Source organism: Protopterus annectens, chromosome 15.part0 (genome assembly GCF_019279795.1).
Source record: "Protopterus annectens isolate FY-2018-M chromosome 15.part0, PAN1.0, whole genome shotgun sequence".
In the NCBI taxonomy this organism is placed as follows: Eukaryota; Metazoa; Chordata; order Ceratodontiformes; family Protopteridae; genus Protopterus; species Protopterus annectens.
The window spans coordinates 343995284-344013979 of NC_056749.1; the positions used below are offsets into that span (position 1 = coordinate 343995284).

Genomic DNA, 18696 nt, shown 5'->3' on the forward strand with positions numbered 1-18696 from the left:
GTGTCACAGATGGCAAGTTATACTACATGTGAAGTCGCGCAGTCTGCCACAAAGGTGAAATTATAACTTTTTCCTGTATCAGGGTGGATAAACTTCTCACTAGAGTCTATATATATATCCACAAAAGTTACACTGTCCACAGGGGTGCGTCCCAGAGCCCATTTCATATTCAGGTTTATCATATGGTTGACATAAAACCTGAAAAGGATATATAGACGCTAGTGGGAAGTTTATCCACCCTGATACAGGAAAAAGTTATAGTTTCACCTTTGTGGCAGACACTTCACATGTAGTATACATTGCCGTCTGTGACACCTGTCGGTCTTTCTATGTTGGGAAGACAGACAGGATGTTTAGTACAGGATAAGGGAACACCTATACGGCATAAGGGTGAGATCGCCTGCAAATGCTCTTGCCAAACGTGCTTTTGACAGGAGAAGATCATGTTTTTAAGTTCATGGTTATAGACACTGTAATGCCTCATGCTTGAGGAGGGGACATTAGGAACTGCACTGAGGGAAGGGAGGTGAAATGGATTTTGAAATTAAGAGCTAACAGAGGCAAAGGTCTTAATGAAAGAGCTTCCTTAAAGCCCTTTCTCAAATCTAGGAGACTGCACATTTGTCTAGGAGACTGCACGTTTGTTGAGCACACTAATTCAACCACCTTAAATAAATAAAGACTGGGTACATTATGCTGTATGCTTGTATAAGTTATGAAATATTTATATTAACTTTTTACTTTCTTTATATGCCTATAATATCTACATATTTTGCTGTATGGCTGAATGGGTTAAACACTTTTGCAATTGCACTTGTAGTTGGTATGCATATACAGGCTATGCAATGCAATATTGAAGTTATTAGTATTAATTGTTTATTTTACGGATTTAAGTTTTTTATATTCATAATTTTATTATTTATATTGTGCTAAATTAAATGCATGTGCACATATTATATATTTTTTATATATAGGGGGATGCATTTTTTCGTATATATCAGGGTGATGTTTCTTTATATTTCTGAGAAATGAGTTAATGAATTGAATGCTCTGATTGGCTGCATTACAATATATTAGAGCTATGTATCACACTATGGTAACTTGTTGATGGTCTGAAGAAGCTATAAGCGAAAGCGCTTACCAGAATACACATTAAAAATCTGTTTTTACTCTAAGGACTGCTTCTGGCGATATTTTTGGGATCTGCATGGTTGTTACCACTGTTTGGATTATTTTTACTGATTGAATAATAGGTTTTGCATTAGCATGAATTTTCTGAAGAATGTGGAGTCTTAAACTCAAATGTTTGTCATTATTTAATGACTTCAGTCCTCAGCTGTTTGCCAGAAAAGTACAGATTTTAGGAGGAACACACCAAAAATATGGGGCACAAATCTGGACATTCTGTGAAAATCTTTACAGTTGAGAGGTCTGCTAAGCATAAAGATGAGAAATGATGGGCTAAGAGAGGGAAGACATTTCTTGAGAAATACTTGGGTAAATAGCAGTACAGAAAGAGGGGAGGGAGAGAAAATTTTGCCATGAAGAGATGGCCAGAAAACATGAAATACAAAATCATGAAACAAATGTAGCACTGAAGAGTTACCTTCAAAGGTTTCAAAAGAGGTGTAATTGGCAAAAGTCAAAAACAAGAAAAAAAAATGGGATGCCAAAGTATTAGCGTTGAGAAAAGGGCTACCGCAAAAGAACATCTAATTACACTTAAACCATGGCATAACACATAAATAAATGGTCTGTTAGTGAAATTATTAAACAAGTCATTAAAAAAGGATAACAATCCTAAGGAATCTAATAACTGATTAATTTTAGAAGGGTGCTCTCAAAAGATTGGTAAAAAATTACAGGGAAGACAATTTGAAATTACTGTTAACAGCAGTGGTGTAACAACTTCTGAAGCAAAGAACAGGGGAATATTTAAAAAGAGGTTCTTCTTCTGTATTTTGCTGACCCCATCCTCCTAATGGACAAAGGAGGGCTTAAACACCTTATCTTTCAGTAGGGACCCATATTATACTAAAGGCAAGACCCAAACAAAATAATCTACTACAAATGAGAAGTATTTAAGTACAGCTACAGCAAGTATAGTTAAACACCTGTGGGATAACACAGCTGGGTGGCAAATGGGAAGCATGGCTAGGTTTAAAGTGTCCTGAGAGGGATTCACCTAGGAATTTAAAAGGCCATAGCACAGTATTTTATTGGAAATTTTAAGAGTACCTGTTGCAACAGTTTCTATACCTGCAAACTGAGTGAGGGAAGACTCCCTTACTACTACTGTTAATACACCGTACATGCATATGATACAAAAATACTGCACCTTACATTGTTGTAGTGCACGAGTGCCTTGAATACGCTCAAAAATGGTTAATAATATCCTGGTTCAATGCTGCTATAGTGCAAGACCCAACCTTAATGCTTAGAGAGATGCTTAACAATTGTTAAGCATCCTCTGAGCATTGTTAAGGTCAGGTCTGCACTACAGCATACAGCACTCAACAGAAAACAGCAGCAGGACATGAAATGGCGTCATTTCTTTAGACAGGGAATAAGTACAGATGTCAACCACTGCCCCACTGCTTTACCAAACAACACACTGCATTTTTTTAATCTTAGTTTTGATTAATTTGTAGTACATGGAGAAGACAAATCTCCATGCACTACAACACTACAAAGAATTATGAGCAGGTCAGCGGACTGTAACCCTGCATTATGTGTTCTTGACATTGATGGCAAAATTCATCTCTTGAGCTTCATTCTTGAGGTGAATTTCTTGACATCCATGTCTCCAACACATAATAAAGTGGTTAAGATAGCTGACCCATTCATAATCTTCTACTGTGCATTAGTGAAGCCTATATTCTGCTGTTTGTTGCTAATTTATACTTACAACAATGTACACATTATAATGTCTGTTAGTGATTTTATTTTATTTGTTGTATTTTTAAATGTGTAACAATGAATATATTCTGAATTCTGCATTTTTCAGAGTATTTGCCTAACTGGTTTGGTTCATGGTTGAAAAGTATCCTTGGACTAGTTCATTTTCACAGTCAAAAAAAATAAAATAAGTCGGTTGATTGTACCTCACTTTAGGCTACTAGAGAAACTAAGGTCAGGTACAGAAAGAGGCACAATCAACAGACTAAAATGGCAGCTGATGGACAGAAGAAGTGAATTATGAGGAGGTTAAAAGTGGGTAATACACCATTCCCTCTTATTACCATCATTACTTATCTGACTGACATTGCCACAGAAATAATAAACTAGAATACGAGGCACAGTGTAACAAACACTAGTAAACAATGAAAACACTGTGGAAAGGACAAATGCACCGGACAGCCGAGAAATATGAAATTGCAGGTTGTTGACGAAAAACGTGGTGGATTGTTTAACGTTTAACCTTGGAATAAAAGTTTTCATATTTCTCGGCGTTTGTCCTTTCCACAGTGTTTTCATTGCCACAGAAACATCTACTATGCATTTATTTGCAAAATTATCTGGAAATGACTGATTAAAGAAGATGTTTACAAAGAGAGCTTGGATTTATTACATAACTAGACAGCAATACGGTAGCTCAATTTTTAATACAACATACTGTATGGCAACACCTCTTATTAAAAATAAGAAAAATGGTTGGAAGAGTTTTGCTGTAAAGTGCAAAAGAACAGAAAGAGTTATATGCAGATATGAATCAACAGCTAAATAATGCAAATCACTGCATGGTTGCTGTGGCGAAGGCAACTAGCATGTCAGATTACATAGTGAAGGGGATGTACAGGGACAACTTGTAGCTAAGGGGTTAGAGTATTGGTCTAGTAAACCAATGTTTATGAGTTCAAATGTCATCAAGACATCTACCTGTCCTTTAAAAAAATGTCAGAGTTAGTGAAGGGGAGGCTAGATTCATGGGAAACTGTGGTGATGATGCTACTATATATACAGAGTACAGATGATGCTGTATTTGCAATATCTCACACAGTTCTAGGCCTTTATAGGAAAAAAAAACTATTACATGAAAAATGGTGCAAAGAGTAGCACCAAAGATTATAACAGGAAAGGACACATTAGAATATGAGGAAAGAAAGAATAAGTTAAACTTAATTTCATTAAAGGAGTGCTAGGTAAGAGGTAATATGATTTAAGTAGGTTGTCTCATAAGGAAACAATGAACAGGAGGTATTGACTGAGAGACAGAAAGCTACAGATACTTCATAAGGACCGGTTTTGGGAGGGTAAAATGAAATCTATCCTATAGAGAGGATGGTGGTAGAATGGAAAAGCTTACATTGATAAACAACAAATGGCAATAGCAGCTTTACAATTTAAAGAGCTCATAAGACAGATGAAATTATGGAGAGATGGTTACATGGGCCCTATCTACAATACATAAATTTGATTAACGGATATTAGCCTTCTTTGAATGGTAGATTCATATGTTCATATTCTCATAAGTGCCAGAGTGAGAAAACCTACATGTCAATAAACTGGTTTCATCCACGGTTGCTGTAAAACTGTATTCTGGTCTGGGTGACTGAGAAGAAATGCCATCACCACCACCAACACGTGGAAGTAACATGTGAGGGATCAGTGGCTAACATGTGTCTCACAGTCCCAGGGTTGGTTCAGTATTTATTTTTTCTTGATTAGGAAAGTCTGAATGGGCATGACCCATTTTCAGAGGACAACCAGGGATAAATGTTCCAGCAAAGTTAAAGTTTTTATACAATTTGAAATGCAATTCAGGAAAACAACAAAATGATATAACATAGTACGTTGAAATTAAATTAACATGCTCAAAAAATGGCTAAATTACATCCTGGTTCAGTGCCGATATAATGTGAGACCCAACCTTACTGCTTAGAGGGGTTCTTAACAATTGTTAAGTATCCACTGAGCAGACCAGAAAACAGCAGCAGGACATGGAACAACTTTGTTTCCTTATGCAGGGAAAATATACAGACGTCAACCACTCCCTCACTGCTTTATTGAACAACACACTGCATTTTTTTTAAATCTTAGTTTTTGATTAATTTGTAGTACAAGGAGTAGATACATCTCTAAATTAGGTTAAATACAAAGACAAATCAGTATTTTGAACAGACAGCTATGTACACAGTTTTGCTATCCTAACAGACAGAACATATTAGAGAATACGTTTCTCACAGCCATCATACTGTAAGGCTAGAATGGATGTACAATTTCAAAAAGATTGAACAACTTATAAAGCTGGAGTCACTTTAGAGTTAGTTAAATGAATATCAGCTAACTAACTTAATAGTTTATGGTAATACTGAATAAGAAGAACAGAGAAGCAGATTACTAAGTTCTCCCATATGTTAACATGGGGGTTTCTTCTGGCACTCTGCTTTCCCTCTAGCTCTAAACAACACATGGGCTAAACTGCCTACTGTAAAATAACTGACATCCACACACTTAGACAAGCACATACAGAATGTGTGCATTTGATAGCAAGCAATTGGGTTGTATTTTTGTCAAATTTTGATTAGAGGTAGGGTTCTGTAACCTAAGTTGTAGCTTCTACCATAGCTGAAAATGGTCAAGGGACAATCAGTTAACACGTGTTTTATATTAATTGTATACGCTCATTTTGTTATTAGTAGTCATATCACAGCATTTGCTTGATTTAGAATGCTGTATGAGTGGCAGGCATGGCATCTAGTTTTTCTCTTGAGAATGTAAACAGATCAAAACATAAAAACCCTTCCACTATGAAAGAGATTTAATATGTAGCAAAACAACAGTGTTGAATCATTTACAGTCAAAAATGAAATAATATTGTCAGTCTCTATTACAAAGCAGTGTAACAACAGCTTGAGCATTGACTCAACAAAAAACTTGCCATTGATCTCTGTGAAAAACAAAAATTGAGATTTGTGGTTTCGAAAAAACAGGCTTCTGTTTCTAAACCAAAGTACAACTAACTTGTAGGTATACTGACCTCAGAGCAAACTTGCAAAGTGGCTTGTGGGAAGAAAGGTCAGGTATGGTGGGAGGTTGCACACATCTGATTACTACTATGAGTTCCACAAAAAATAAGTTATGTACTCACCGTAATGTTCCATCTGAGTAGTTGTACTTCATTTGTCTTCAATCTGTGGGTTATGGATCTGTATTGGATCCGACATGGCCGCATATACAGGATCTGATCCGAGCTCCAAGCTCCTCCCCTTACCCATAATGCCCCCTGTCCCCTTCCTCTCTTCAGATCGAGTTTGCTGCTCAACATATAACATACATCCGACCCAGCAAGACCCAACCACTACTGACAGCCTAAAAAATCCTGAGCCAAAGAATAGCAATGGACAGCTCCTTGGATGTTCATCTTCCATATCCATAGCCAGGACAATAGTGACAAGGTCAGGGGAAGGAGGGGGGGGTGGTTGAAGATAAATGAAGTACAATGAGTCAAATGGAACATTATGGTGAGTACATAACTACTTTATCTGAAGTAGTTGACTTAATTTGGTCTTCAACCTGTGGGACAGAGTCCCCAGCTACTAACACCCGAGTGGCCCTCATGGAAGAATATTCCAGAACACTGCAGAGCCAAAGGATGCCCTGTTCCTGGATATGATGTCCAATTTGTAATGTGAAATGAAGGTATGAGATGAGGACCAAGTAGCTGCAGAACAAATATCATCCAGTGACACCCTAGACCAAAAGGCCACTGAAGTAGAAATAGATCTGGTCGAATGCGCTTTTACCTGACCCGGAGGGGATATTCCCTTGACAGCATATGCTCGAATAATGCATTGGGAAATCTAACAAGCAATTGTCACCTTAGAAATTGGTTTCCCCTAAAAAGGGTTTTGAGTAAGAAACAAACGGATCAGATTTACGAAAAGCTTTCGTCCTGTGCAAGTAGAATCACAATTGCCTGTGCACATCCAGCAGATGTAATTTATATTCACCCCTATTCTGAAAATTAGGAAAAAAGACAGGAAGATTGACAGTCTGATTAATACTGGCTACTGGCAGAAGTAATGGTGACCAAAACTGCTGTCTTCCAGGACAGATACTGCAAATCTACCAAAGCTGCAGGTTCGAAAGGAGGGGAGACTAAAGCCTGAAGCACCAAAGTAAGGTCCCACTGGGGCATAGGATCCTTCGTTAGGGTCTTAGAAGAAACGCACCTTTAAGGAAGGTCTTGCAAAGTTAGAAGAGGCTAATGAAGTCATGTTTTTCCCCAAGTGAAAATTAGAAATTGTGGCCAGTTGGACTTTGACAGTGGAGGAACTGGCACCTTGCTGAAAAATCCCAGCCAAAAACTCTAATACTGCGAACACAGAAGCAGTAAAATGGGTCCAATGCCTGTTGCGAAGCCCATATGGAGAACCATTTCCACTTGCTACGGTAAATCCTTCTGGTGGAAGACTTGTGAGCCGCCACCAAAATGGTTTTAACAAGAGGTGATAAACCAGGAGACCTAATAATCAGTGGAACTGGAGCAGCCAAGCAGTGAGTTTCAGGCAGTCCAGGTCTGGGTGAGGAATCCCCGAGGGATGAGAAATAACATCGGGAACTGGATCCAAGGTCCATGGTGGAACTACTAGGTGAGACCAAAGAGAGGGAAACCAGGGGGGAAAGAGGATCACATTGTTCCCCAGCCTGCAAGTTTTCTGATGAAACTTCGAGATGAGGGGCAGTGGGGGACAGGCATAAAGAAGACCAGGAGGCCAAGCATGAATCAGTGTATCTCTGGGGGTTCAGAGTGAAGAACATGCTGCATTTCACGTTGGAAGGAGATGCAAATAGATTGCAGCAAGGACGACCCCACTTTAAAGATCTGCTCCACCACTGAAGGATTCTTAGATCACTCGTAAGACATCAGGATAGATTTGCTGAGCCTGTCCGCTAGAATATTGGACCATCCCGGGATGTGCATTGCCGCCAGAAAATGGCCAGTGGAGATCGCCCATTCCCACACTCTCATGGCTTTGTGACAAAAGGGTTAAGATCTGGCTCCTCCATGTTTGTTGATATACCAGACTACCGCCACGTTGTCTGTTTGAATCGCAATCATCCCTAGAGGAAGATGGGTATGAAGGGCCTGCGATGCAAGAAGAACTGCCCTCATCTTCAGGACATTCATATGCAAACTGGTCTCAGACAGGGACCACGTGCCTTGGACTGTCCTTCCCGAGCAATGTCCCCCCACCCTAGCTGGGAGCCATCTGTGGTCACTGTGGTTTTGGGAAAGGACAGAAGAAAGGGATGTCCCCTGACTAGGTCTGGGGAATGAATCCACCACTGAAAATAGTTCCTACATACTCAGGAGATATGGACAAGATGAGACAATGGTAGATCTAATACAGACCACTGGACTGCTAGAGTCCACTGAAGAATCCACATGTGAAGTTGGGCTAAGGGTAATAGGTTGATAGTGGCCGCCATAAAATCCAACGCCCTCAGAACTGTTCTGCTGTCAGAACTTGGGCTTGAAGGGTGTACAAGACGTGTAACTTTAGACTGGGTACCCTGTCTGGGGTGAGGAGTTCCATGATGTCTCCAAAGAAGACATCCTCGGGGGGTGATCAGGGGGAACCTTCCCCTTTTCCAAATTGGTGTCTTCTGTGAGGGACTCCAGCAAGGAGTCCAAATACCTCCTCTTACACATCTGTTTGCGAGGAACTCCATCACTGGGACTCTTTGGAGAGGACTTGCAAACTTCCTGCTGCTCCTTCACGGGAGCTTCCTGAGGCAAACTGAGCACAGGCTGTCCCTGAGATAGCAAGATGGTCGGGGCCATACCCAAAACAGAGGGAGTTGAAGCAGAGTCCGAGGATGAGATGGTCAAAGGCCTTGATGAAGTCAAGAGAACCCTCTCCAGCACATCAAAGGCCAAAGGAGAATGGACATCCTGTGAAATACCAGTAGGAGCTGTCCCCCTCTGACCTGATGGGGGAGTCAGAGCCGAGACTCCAAATGCTGAGGGGAAGACTGTGCTCCAAAACACTCGGAGCAGACAGCAACCCCTCGGATTTGGTGCTGGGGCCACAGCTGTGAGAGCTCGGATCCGAACCGGTCAGATCCGACATGCTCAAGGCAATGACCGGCATCGAAGTACAAGTTACCATCTGTGCTGACCCCCCCCCCCAACGCTGAGGGTTCTTGGATCCAAAGACTCCAAAACTGAAGGTCGGATTGGAGAAAGAGTGATTGGATTAAAGAAGGACTGCAAGCTCCCCACTCTGGAGGGAGAGGGGGCAGGCAAGACTTCCATCTGGATTTGGGTGCGGATGAACTTCTGCATCATCCTATCCATCTCCGCTTCACTAAGGCTTCTGGTCGACCGGGAAGAAGAGGCCAACGACACCAGCCTTCATTGCTGATGAGGGGACACCTGAACAGGAGACCGGATCCGGGACTCTACCGGCTCAAGGGAAAACCTGGGAGAGTAGAGCCAGGGAGAACCTGGACAGGTCGGTGGCTTGGATATTGGCGGAGGCCCCGCCAGAGCTGAGCAGTCAGGCAACCGCTTCTTTGGCCTATCTTTTTTATGCTGCTTCTCTCCTGCCCAAGACCTCCTGGTGGGAGTTTGAGTCCCAGAGGCCTGGGGAGGAGAAGAAGTTGATGTTGCGATAGAAGCCGGGGTTTGTGGGGGCTGCTGTCCCTCAGGAGGGATGCAAGCCCTTTAGAATAAGCTTATCCCTCCTGTCCTTCTTGGCCCATGGGTTAAACCCTGCACAGATAGGACAAGGGGGTAACAGATTTGCAGCACCTAGGCATACCACGCACAGTGTGGCCATCAGCTGAGGAGAGCTTATGGCCACACTCTGTGCACTTCCTAATCCTTGGTTTTGGGGTAGTGGATATACCCCAAACCGGATTGCAACAAATAAACCGACGACCAAACGCGGGTAGGGAATGTAGGTAGATAAGGACTGAAATCTCTAAAGATTGATAAATAGATTGACAGAAAAAGACCAAAAACCAACTCACTTACCCAAAAGACATTCAGAGCTCAGAGCTCAGACCACGATGCTAGCTGTTTCAGTGGCAAATGAGATCTGAAGGCAGGAAGGGGACAGGGGGCATTATGTGTAACAGGAGGAGCTTGGAGCTCAGATCAGATGCTGGATATGCGGACGTGACAAATCCGATACGGAGCTATAACCCACAGGTTGAAAACAAATGAATTCAACTACTTCAGATACCAGGTTTTCACCTTTCCAGTACGTTTCATGTTAACAGCTTGAACAGAGGCAGACTCAATAATATTTGTGTAAAACTTGAGATTTTTTCCCCCTGAAAATCCATACTTCTGCCTTTAAACCCAAGTATACTTTACATGGCAGAATGGTGACCTCAGAACTTAGTACAGTTAGAACATGGGTGTCAAAAGTACAGCCTCTGTCATGGGGGGTATAGTGGGAGTTTACATCCAGCTGATGGTTACTTTTTTCCATAGAAATGCTGCAACTTTGAACTACTGTTTAAATCTCATTTTTTTACAAAGCTCTTGACAGGCAATTGTCATCTGTTGTTTATCTTCTACATATGGTCAGTTACTATTGTTATTATTATTATTGTTATTGTTACATCCATCCACAACTGCTTTTTTACCATTTTTAAAAAGGGGGGTTGGGGTGTCAATTTAACACTGACAGTCAGCTGCAGCCAAACTTTACACTACCAGGTATTATTATTAATATTTCTAAATTCAAAGTATGCTGTTGAAAGTCAGGAACAGAAATTTAAGAATATTTTTGAAGAAAACTTTAGAATTCACAGAAGAAGAAAAAAAATGAAAACTAAACTGGTTTAACAGCTACTAATGAAATGAAAAAATGTACTTATTCAACTTATATGCTTTTAAAGTTAGATGAGGGGACATGCTGATCTCTAGATGAAGCTTGCTTGTCTTTTGTGAAAACTGTTGGGAAGAAATTAGACACTCTCATCTGTCCTAGCGTGTAGTGTCTAGCTGAAGTTTTTGTATATAATTTTAGATAAACCTTGTGTTATATGCCAGCATGACTAGCTATGATATTGTAAATAAGTCCTTACATGTTGATTTATAATCAGTACAGAATGTTTTAAAGACTTGAACAGTGTTCCTTTACATTTCAAGCTGTGGGTATTTTTCATGATTCTAAAAGTAGACTGTCTCAGAATCCACTGATCTGCAGATGATGTCATTGGAATGCTGACAGTTGCTATGTGTTACTGTCAGAGGCTAAAAGATAGGAAGGAACTTTAGTAAACAGCTGTTTGTTGATTTTCAAAATATGAAATGAAAATTAGAAATGGAACAGCTATGACAGTTAAGCTATTCCATAAAAGAGCTAGCTGAAGACATCAGTTGTTAGTTAACAGCCAGTTATAGTTGCCATTTGCAGTTGTCAGTTGTACTGTGCAGTGGATACCCAAAAGGACTTACCAAGAATTGTAAGCTTGCCTTTGCTCCATTGTAATAATTTAGTTTAGATCAGGACAGTGTCCTTTAGTCAGACAGGAAAATTTTAACTAATCAGAGTTTTTCTAAATGTTGGATTTCTATCCTGCAATATTGATTTCATTTTCCTGGTGATTGAGTTTTGTTTGTTTACTGGAAATTACTGTTTTATATTTTAAATCATTTTGCTCATTATTAAATATTTTTATTAACTTACATCGTGACTAATCTTGAAAGAATATATATACTATAGGGGTGAAGTGCCTCCAAAATAAAGTCAAAAATCCAATAGAAATAAAAATCAGAAGCACACCACGACAATCGAAGCCAACCTAAATAGCTGATATATCCTTTATTGTGAGTTGTAAAAAGTAAGCGCTTTCACGCCTCACAGGGCGCTTCTTCAGACTTTAATAAAAAAAAACAAAAAGTAAAACATCATTATATCTCTACCCAACCCTTTCATAAGCCAATAAAATCTCTTGATGCTAATTAATTAATTCATTCATATTACCAACATACATTTTCCATGACTTAGAAAAATTCTCATAGTAGACAATTATTAACAAATTAAATTATTAGTCTGCTGAAAACATCCCTAAAATTCTAAGAATAATATAAAACATATTTATATGCATAATATACTTTTACACAAACAAACAAGCATATATATGTGTGGAGTTCAATATAAAAAAAAAATACAATATATAATATATAAAAATATGAATATATATATATAAAATATGTAAAAAATATATGTAAATATATAAAGTATTTAAAAAGAAGCATATGCTAAATGCAATATGTGTACATATGTAAGAGATACAGTACACATATATGTGTATAAAGATGAAGGACAACTTGGAAGGAACAATGATGTTAATGTCTCAATGGTTTATCTTTTAAAAAGGGTTTTAAAGAAACTCTATCATTGAGACCATGTCTAATGTCAGCTTGTAATCTAATTATCCATGGATAATTAGGACTTACGTGACAAAGAACTTTAGAGTATAATGAAAAAATGTCTTGAAAGACCAGGAAAGAGTACATTAACAACACCAGAACATGTATGTATTTTGTAATTCATATTGTAAATACAGGTATGGTTTGGTTGCAAGTTTTATAAAAATGAACAATCGTGTATTATAAATTAATACACAGAACGTGACAGCTTGCATTATTTTCAGTAATTGCCCCTACCAGCTGTAATTTAAAATAAAGTACTGCTCACAGGAAAGTTTTTGTAGAGACAAGCCTCTAGGATTTATTGCTGAATGCCTAGTTTAGAAAGGTTTGTACACATAAGTAGAAAATGTGCTAATTTAGCTCAGAAGTTTCAGTTCCTGATACATATCCTATCATTGATGTGTGTATAGTCATATATGCCACACAGATCCTCTTAGAAGCTCCTTTAATTAACCAAAAAATCCCCTTTGGCATAAAAGCAAATAGAAATAGTTATATTTTAAATGTTTTCAGCTTCCCATCATATAGCAACTAAGAATTTACTTGAATTTAGGAGGACTATTTAATTTAAAGTAGGAAGACAATAACTTGAATGTAAAATCAGAAAAGAAATGATTCTCCAAATTCTCCTTACACTCCATTTTCAGTCAGTTTTTGCTGGCTTGATTTGGTAATACGTATTCAGCAAATTTAATGCCTAGTGACCTGTAGTGAACCCTGGCTAGTCAGAACTGAATGCAGTCAGCTTAGTGTTCTCATGATTATGTAATATGCTGTAAGAGAATGCATCTGTTCAGGGTTTTCTAACCTTTTTGCATACATTTATGTAGATTGTAGAAGGGTAACTGCATTTTTGCTCAAACCTCACAATAATGCCTGCTGGAAAGTATTTTGAGGCAATGCAAAAACAGTACTGTTAGACAAAAATAATTTCTCTTATTTTCCATTTGCTTTTGCAGATGCTAGTACTTAAATTAAGGATTAAACTAACCAGAAGAAAACTCAACACAGACTATCCATTACCTGTCCCATGCACTGACTGCGAAGGAACCTCATTGCCTGCTGAATGCTCTGAGGCAATGGCTGTCCTGTCCTTTGAACATTAATTATAGGGGGTACTCCAAATACATTCTTATCTCTGTAGTCAGGTGTTTTGCTTCTCTTCATGAACTTTGGTACATTCCTGCGAGGATATATGAAACAGAAACCCAAGATTGAATACACAGCCTAAGAATTGCCAACAGTATCACAGTTAGAAATCAAATATCTTTTGACTTATAACATTTATAAATTTATATCCTTAACCATAAGATATAACTGCTACAACTTAAGCAACACCAAATGCATCATGTTACCATATTTATTAATTTTCCACTGTTGCTTTTTTACTTGGTGTTTTTTTTCTGTATTTTCAGCTGACCATCAAATCATTCCCATCATCTATACCTACCTGTGTGAGGGTCAGTCTTGTAACGGCCAAAGCTGCTATCCTTCCCTCAGGATGGATGAACTGGTTTTGGGGGCTGACTCCCACCATACCTAGCCAACCTCCAGCAACCAAATCACTAGTTTATCTCACTTCATCTTGGTCTCATTCAGTGCCTTAATCCTCTATGTTTTTGAACCATTTCTTGTGTCACCTGACTTTCACAAGCAGCATTCTATATGGTTCTTTGCATTCAGCAAAATTCTACAGAAATGCTTTAATTTGGATCTGTTTTAACTAGATAATAGCCAACACAGCACAGTTCTAGGTATGAAATAGTTCATGAATCTTCACTTTAATATGGCTACTGCTGATTCTACCTTGCAGCATAGAAGGTCCTTCTTACTCCTATCCAATTTCCCTTCACAACTCCTGACAGCTTTTAAAATAATCTATATACACGAAAATGCCTTAGACAAACCTCCCATCAAAATCAGATTATAGATTCTATTTTTCTATGAGTTGCAGGTATAAACTGCATTAATTATTAAAAATGTGCAAAATCAGGCTACAGATTAAACTTCTGCATTCATATGAAAAAAGCTGAAGAAAGTTTACATTATGACAAAAAAATTAAATGTAAAAGCTTCAGACTCAAAAATGATCTGTTATTTTTTACATTGACCAACATGACCATTACAAAAGAAAATAACATGAAACATTCAACATCTACCATCAAGTGTTAACAAAGAATTCCAGTACATGCAGGCTCAAAAACTGTGTGTACATTCCTTTATTAATAGGCAACCCTGAACAATAAGTTTAACACAATGTACATTCTAGTAATAGTTCTGTAATATAGGGTAGGCATAATCAGGAAACACCTGACCTTCTAAAACTAGAACACCATCCAACAACAGAGTCAACACAGAAACACCTGACTATGGACTGAATGAACGCAACAAGAAAAAGAATGTATATAAAGTCTGTTAATAAAATTACATTTAGCCGAAGTATATTCTTCACTGAGTTAGTCCTAATAAGAGTGAAAGGTTGTTCTTCTATCATATACTTTTTATTTAAAAAGGGTAATAAAAGAAATTATATAACTTTTTGATGGAAACATGCAGCTTCCTCAGTGACTCATTTTCTGTGTGCCCATATATCATGCATTTATCTATTTATTTATTTATTTACAATTTGGTAACTGGGTAGGTGGACTGGTCCAAAGACCCTCTTCAGACACGACCCAGGCACAGAGGCAACAAACAGTGTAAGTAAATTTACATTGTACACTTCACATATGATATATTGTTAGGCTTACATAGCTGAAAAACTTTATAAAGTCCAGATACAGCAGTTATACATTTTTATAAAGTAGAATGTAATACAATTTTTAAGCATTTCTAATAAAACGTAATGCAAGCTTGCTACTTAATCAATTTACATGGGTTGCAAACAGTTTGGGTACAAAATATTGTTGCTTAAACGTTTAAAACTGAATTCCTTGAAAAGAAAACTTGAAATAGAAATGAGTTAAAAACAGAGATTACAGCAATAGGCCTAGAGACTAGGAAGAGATCACAGGAGTAAAAATGTTAAACAGCGAATGAAAACAGTGGAGGGACTGGAAACATTATAATTTTAAATATTTTAAAGATTTTAAACATTATCCATAAAGCAGTTGCAACCAGTTCATTGAAGAGATGGTCAGAAAGGGATTTATTAAACAGTAAGAGTATGTTAATCCCTACTTTCAGCTGGTAGGGACTGTTTGTGACACATTTCATTCATCAATTACCATCTTAAATGGGGGAAGGCTGACTGATATTAAGTTATCCTGTGAATTCCTTGAGGTGTAGGTCTGTTCCCTAACTGGGGGGTCTTCTTTTCAGTGGGAGGGGGCAGTAAACATCATTTAGATTTTTTACATACTAAAGTGAATATAAGATAAGTGGACCTTTCAGCAATGGGTAATGATTTTAGGTTAATAAGAAGGTGTGAAGATAGGTAAAGTCTGCCAGCCTAGCCAGATAGAATTCTGTACATAATTCTGTCATTTGTAAATATTAATGTAAGCCACGGGCTTGTTCTCTTAAATGTGAAAAGACTGCATTGGATATTGAACTGCAAAAATGTAAAAACAGTGCACTCTGCTGTAAGAAAAGCTAAGTCAAGCATTTCATGACTGTCTTTGATGTCAAAATTCAGAGCCGATATGCCTATTGTTTTAAGGCCAGAGTTAATGGCTAGAATTTGCATGTATACATGTCGTTTATTGCTCTGGTTTCTGACCAGGTGTAAAGAATGTAAATGTAGTTTCTGTTAGCCTGTGAACACCAGAGAAGTGTGAAGAATTATGTCATGTGAAGCAGCTCTGTGCTATCAATTTAAAGAGTGAGAATCAGAGAGCTCTGAGCATTTTGTCTTGAGAACATCCAACATCACCAGCACTGTCTTGCTCTAGATGTAAGTTATTTAGAACTGTGTTTTCTCTTAGATATAGCTAGGAAATAGGAAAATTAGACTAGTTTGTTTTTCTGTGATGTCAGAACTTTTCTACGGTATTTTAAGTATTTCTCTGTGATCTCTGAACTCTTGAATAGCACTGTGTAGTAATAAGTATTGTCTTCTGTTTTTATTATTTATTATTAAATATTTTAAACCTTTCAAATGTGGCTGTTTTATGTAGAGTTAATTTAAACTCTAGAGTACATTGCATGTATATAGTGATACTGTACCAAGTCACTCTAATAAGCATTGATTGTTAGTCACACTTACCATTTGGATAATAATATCGCACAGTAATAATTGGACACCCTTTCAGAAGGGCCTTTGAGTAGCTGATATTAGTGAGCGGTGGCAGCTGGTACTATCTTTTAGACTGGGCAGAAAAGGGGCACAGCTGGAGAACCTGTGTCAGACTTCCCAGGAGTGTCTGTGTGGTTGTATAACCTCTTATCTCAAAGTGTGTGTGTGTGTCAGCTACTTGTGCAGGGAAACGAAGCACTGGTTGGAGAGAGAGGGTGCTGGAGGTTTTAGCTTGCCCACTACGCTGAGATCTGGACCCTATAGCTGTGCCAGTGGGGAGTCTTATTGGGGACCTGGAGAGAAAGGGAGCAACCATCCCCAGACTTGACTGTGATCTCTGTGTGCTCTTAAGAGAAATTGTACTTTACTTTGTGTATTTATTATCCTTTTCCTATATGGATGACCGTCACTGCTGTTAGTGGTGAGGATTGAGACTCCTTGATTGCTGGGCCAGGGCACGGGCGTCACAGAAGGATGCAACAGTGTACATGAGGATCAGCAATTAAGGCAAATCTGGCAATGTTATTCTCAGTGACGAAGTCTTTGAGTGTTATAAGCAGCTGTAAAGAGCTCAGGAAGATAGTATTCTGGATTAGGAGAAGGATATTAGGCTCACGATAAGAGGTATGTACAGCAATGTCATTGCAAAGAACTACCTGCACTTACATCAAAAACTTGCCATAACTCTAACCGTGCTTTTGCTGAACCTCAGGGGTAAGGCAATTTTTTTCTTATTCCTAAAGCTAAGAAAGAGTTAGTATATCTAGACTTGTAACAATGTCAAGGGCAGGAAGGCAAAACTTTTTTTCTATACACTGTTGCAAGCATACCAACATTATTTTTAAAAATGTCACTATAATTTTTTTTTTTTGGCCTGGCTACTAAGCAACCAAACAATGTTGCTGCAGTGAAGTCAAACTGCTTAGGCTATAGCAAGAATCTGAAAGACACCAATGTCTAAAGTGGTTTTCAGCAGCACATATAAAAAGGACATTTACAGGAAGTACTTCATCAGGCCATTGATTACTCCAGAAGTTTTTCTCTCAGTCTGGGCAAGAAAGCTGATTACAGTCACTGATAACAGCTGACAGACTATTTGCACATGGGAAGCAAATCACCAGGAGTGCCCATGTTCAGTCATAGTTGACAACTTCCAAACAATGAGCAAACAATTTGTCTCAGTGAGTTTTAAGACAGCAAGAGTGATTTTAATAATAAATAAATGAACAAACAAACAAATAAATAAAATGAATAAAAAACTCACCCATCCACTACCAAAATGCTGTTTTCCACCGCACCCAATCAAACACTTCAGGGGCAATGAGAAAATATAAGCCTCATACTTTTCCAGTAGAATAAATTTAGCCTCACAAGAAGTATGTTATTGCTTGGTTCTTCCCCACTAACAATTATGTACTCAGTTTGCTTCCTTTCCAAGTATAGGGTATCCTTATCAAATCTGATAGATAAGCAATACTAGCCTTCCTCTTGTAAACAGAACAAAAGCCAGTAGTATGATAATAGTACAGAAATAAAAATTCCCATCAGCATACTGCAGATTTCCATATCGACTCAAGCCAAAACCTCTCCAGATTTACCAGGAAGGGTACCTGCAATGTTGAAAAACAGTGCCCCGCGTGCCTTGCTGAGACAATTTTACTGCTCATACAAGATCTGATTTGTATTTGAAGTGACAAGTTAAAGTAATGACTTGCTGAGTTATTTGACATACTTAACCCATGATCTAGACCTTCCAAACAACATATCTTATGTCTAAAAAGCCATATGTAGCTGTGATACTATGGGAGACTTGTAGAGGCACTTAAAGTTTGATTCAACAGTCATATGACTCTTAATTGGTGCAGATCATGACCATGGTGGTCAGTGGTCAAGAACAAACCAGGAAGCAAATATGTAGAAGTACAGTTCATGATTTATTAATGAACCACATAACAATGCCTTCAACCAATGGCCCATTTGCAGTTTTGCTTTTCCCTATGGCATTATCTAACGCTGTTTGAAAGTAAAGGCTCCAAGAATATGTCTGGTCAGT

At 38.3% G+C, this 18696-nt stretch overlaps 1 protein-coding gene across 3 annotated transcripts in view; it reads right to left on the reverse strand.

Moving 5' to 3' along the window:
* Positions 1–18696, reverse strand: part of STARD8 (StAR related lipid transfer domain containing 8) — a 780205-nt gene that overhangs the window by 92840 nt on the left and 668669 nt on the right. For all 3 annotated transcript variants that reach the window (XM_044057100.1, XM_044057099.1, XM_044057101.1), the window contains exon 7: positions 13430–13589. In XM_044057100.1, coding sequence (XP_043913035.1) covers positions 13430–13589 — 160 coding nt within the window. The remainder of the gene's footprint in view (positions 1–13429; positions 13590–18696) is intronic.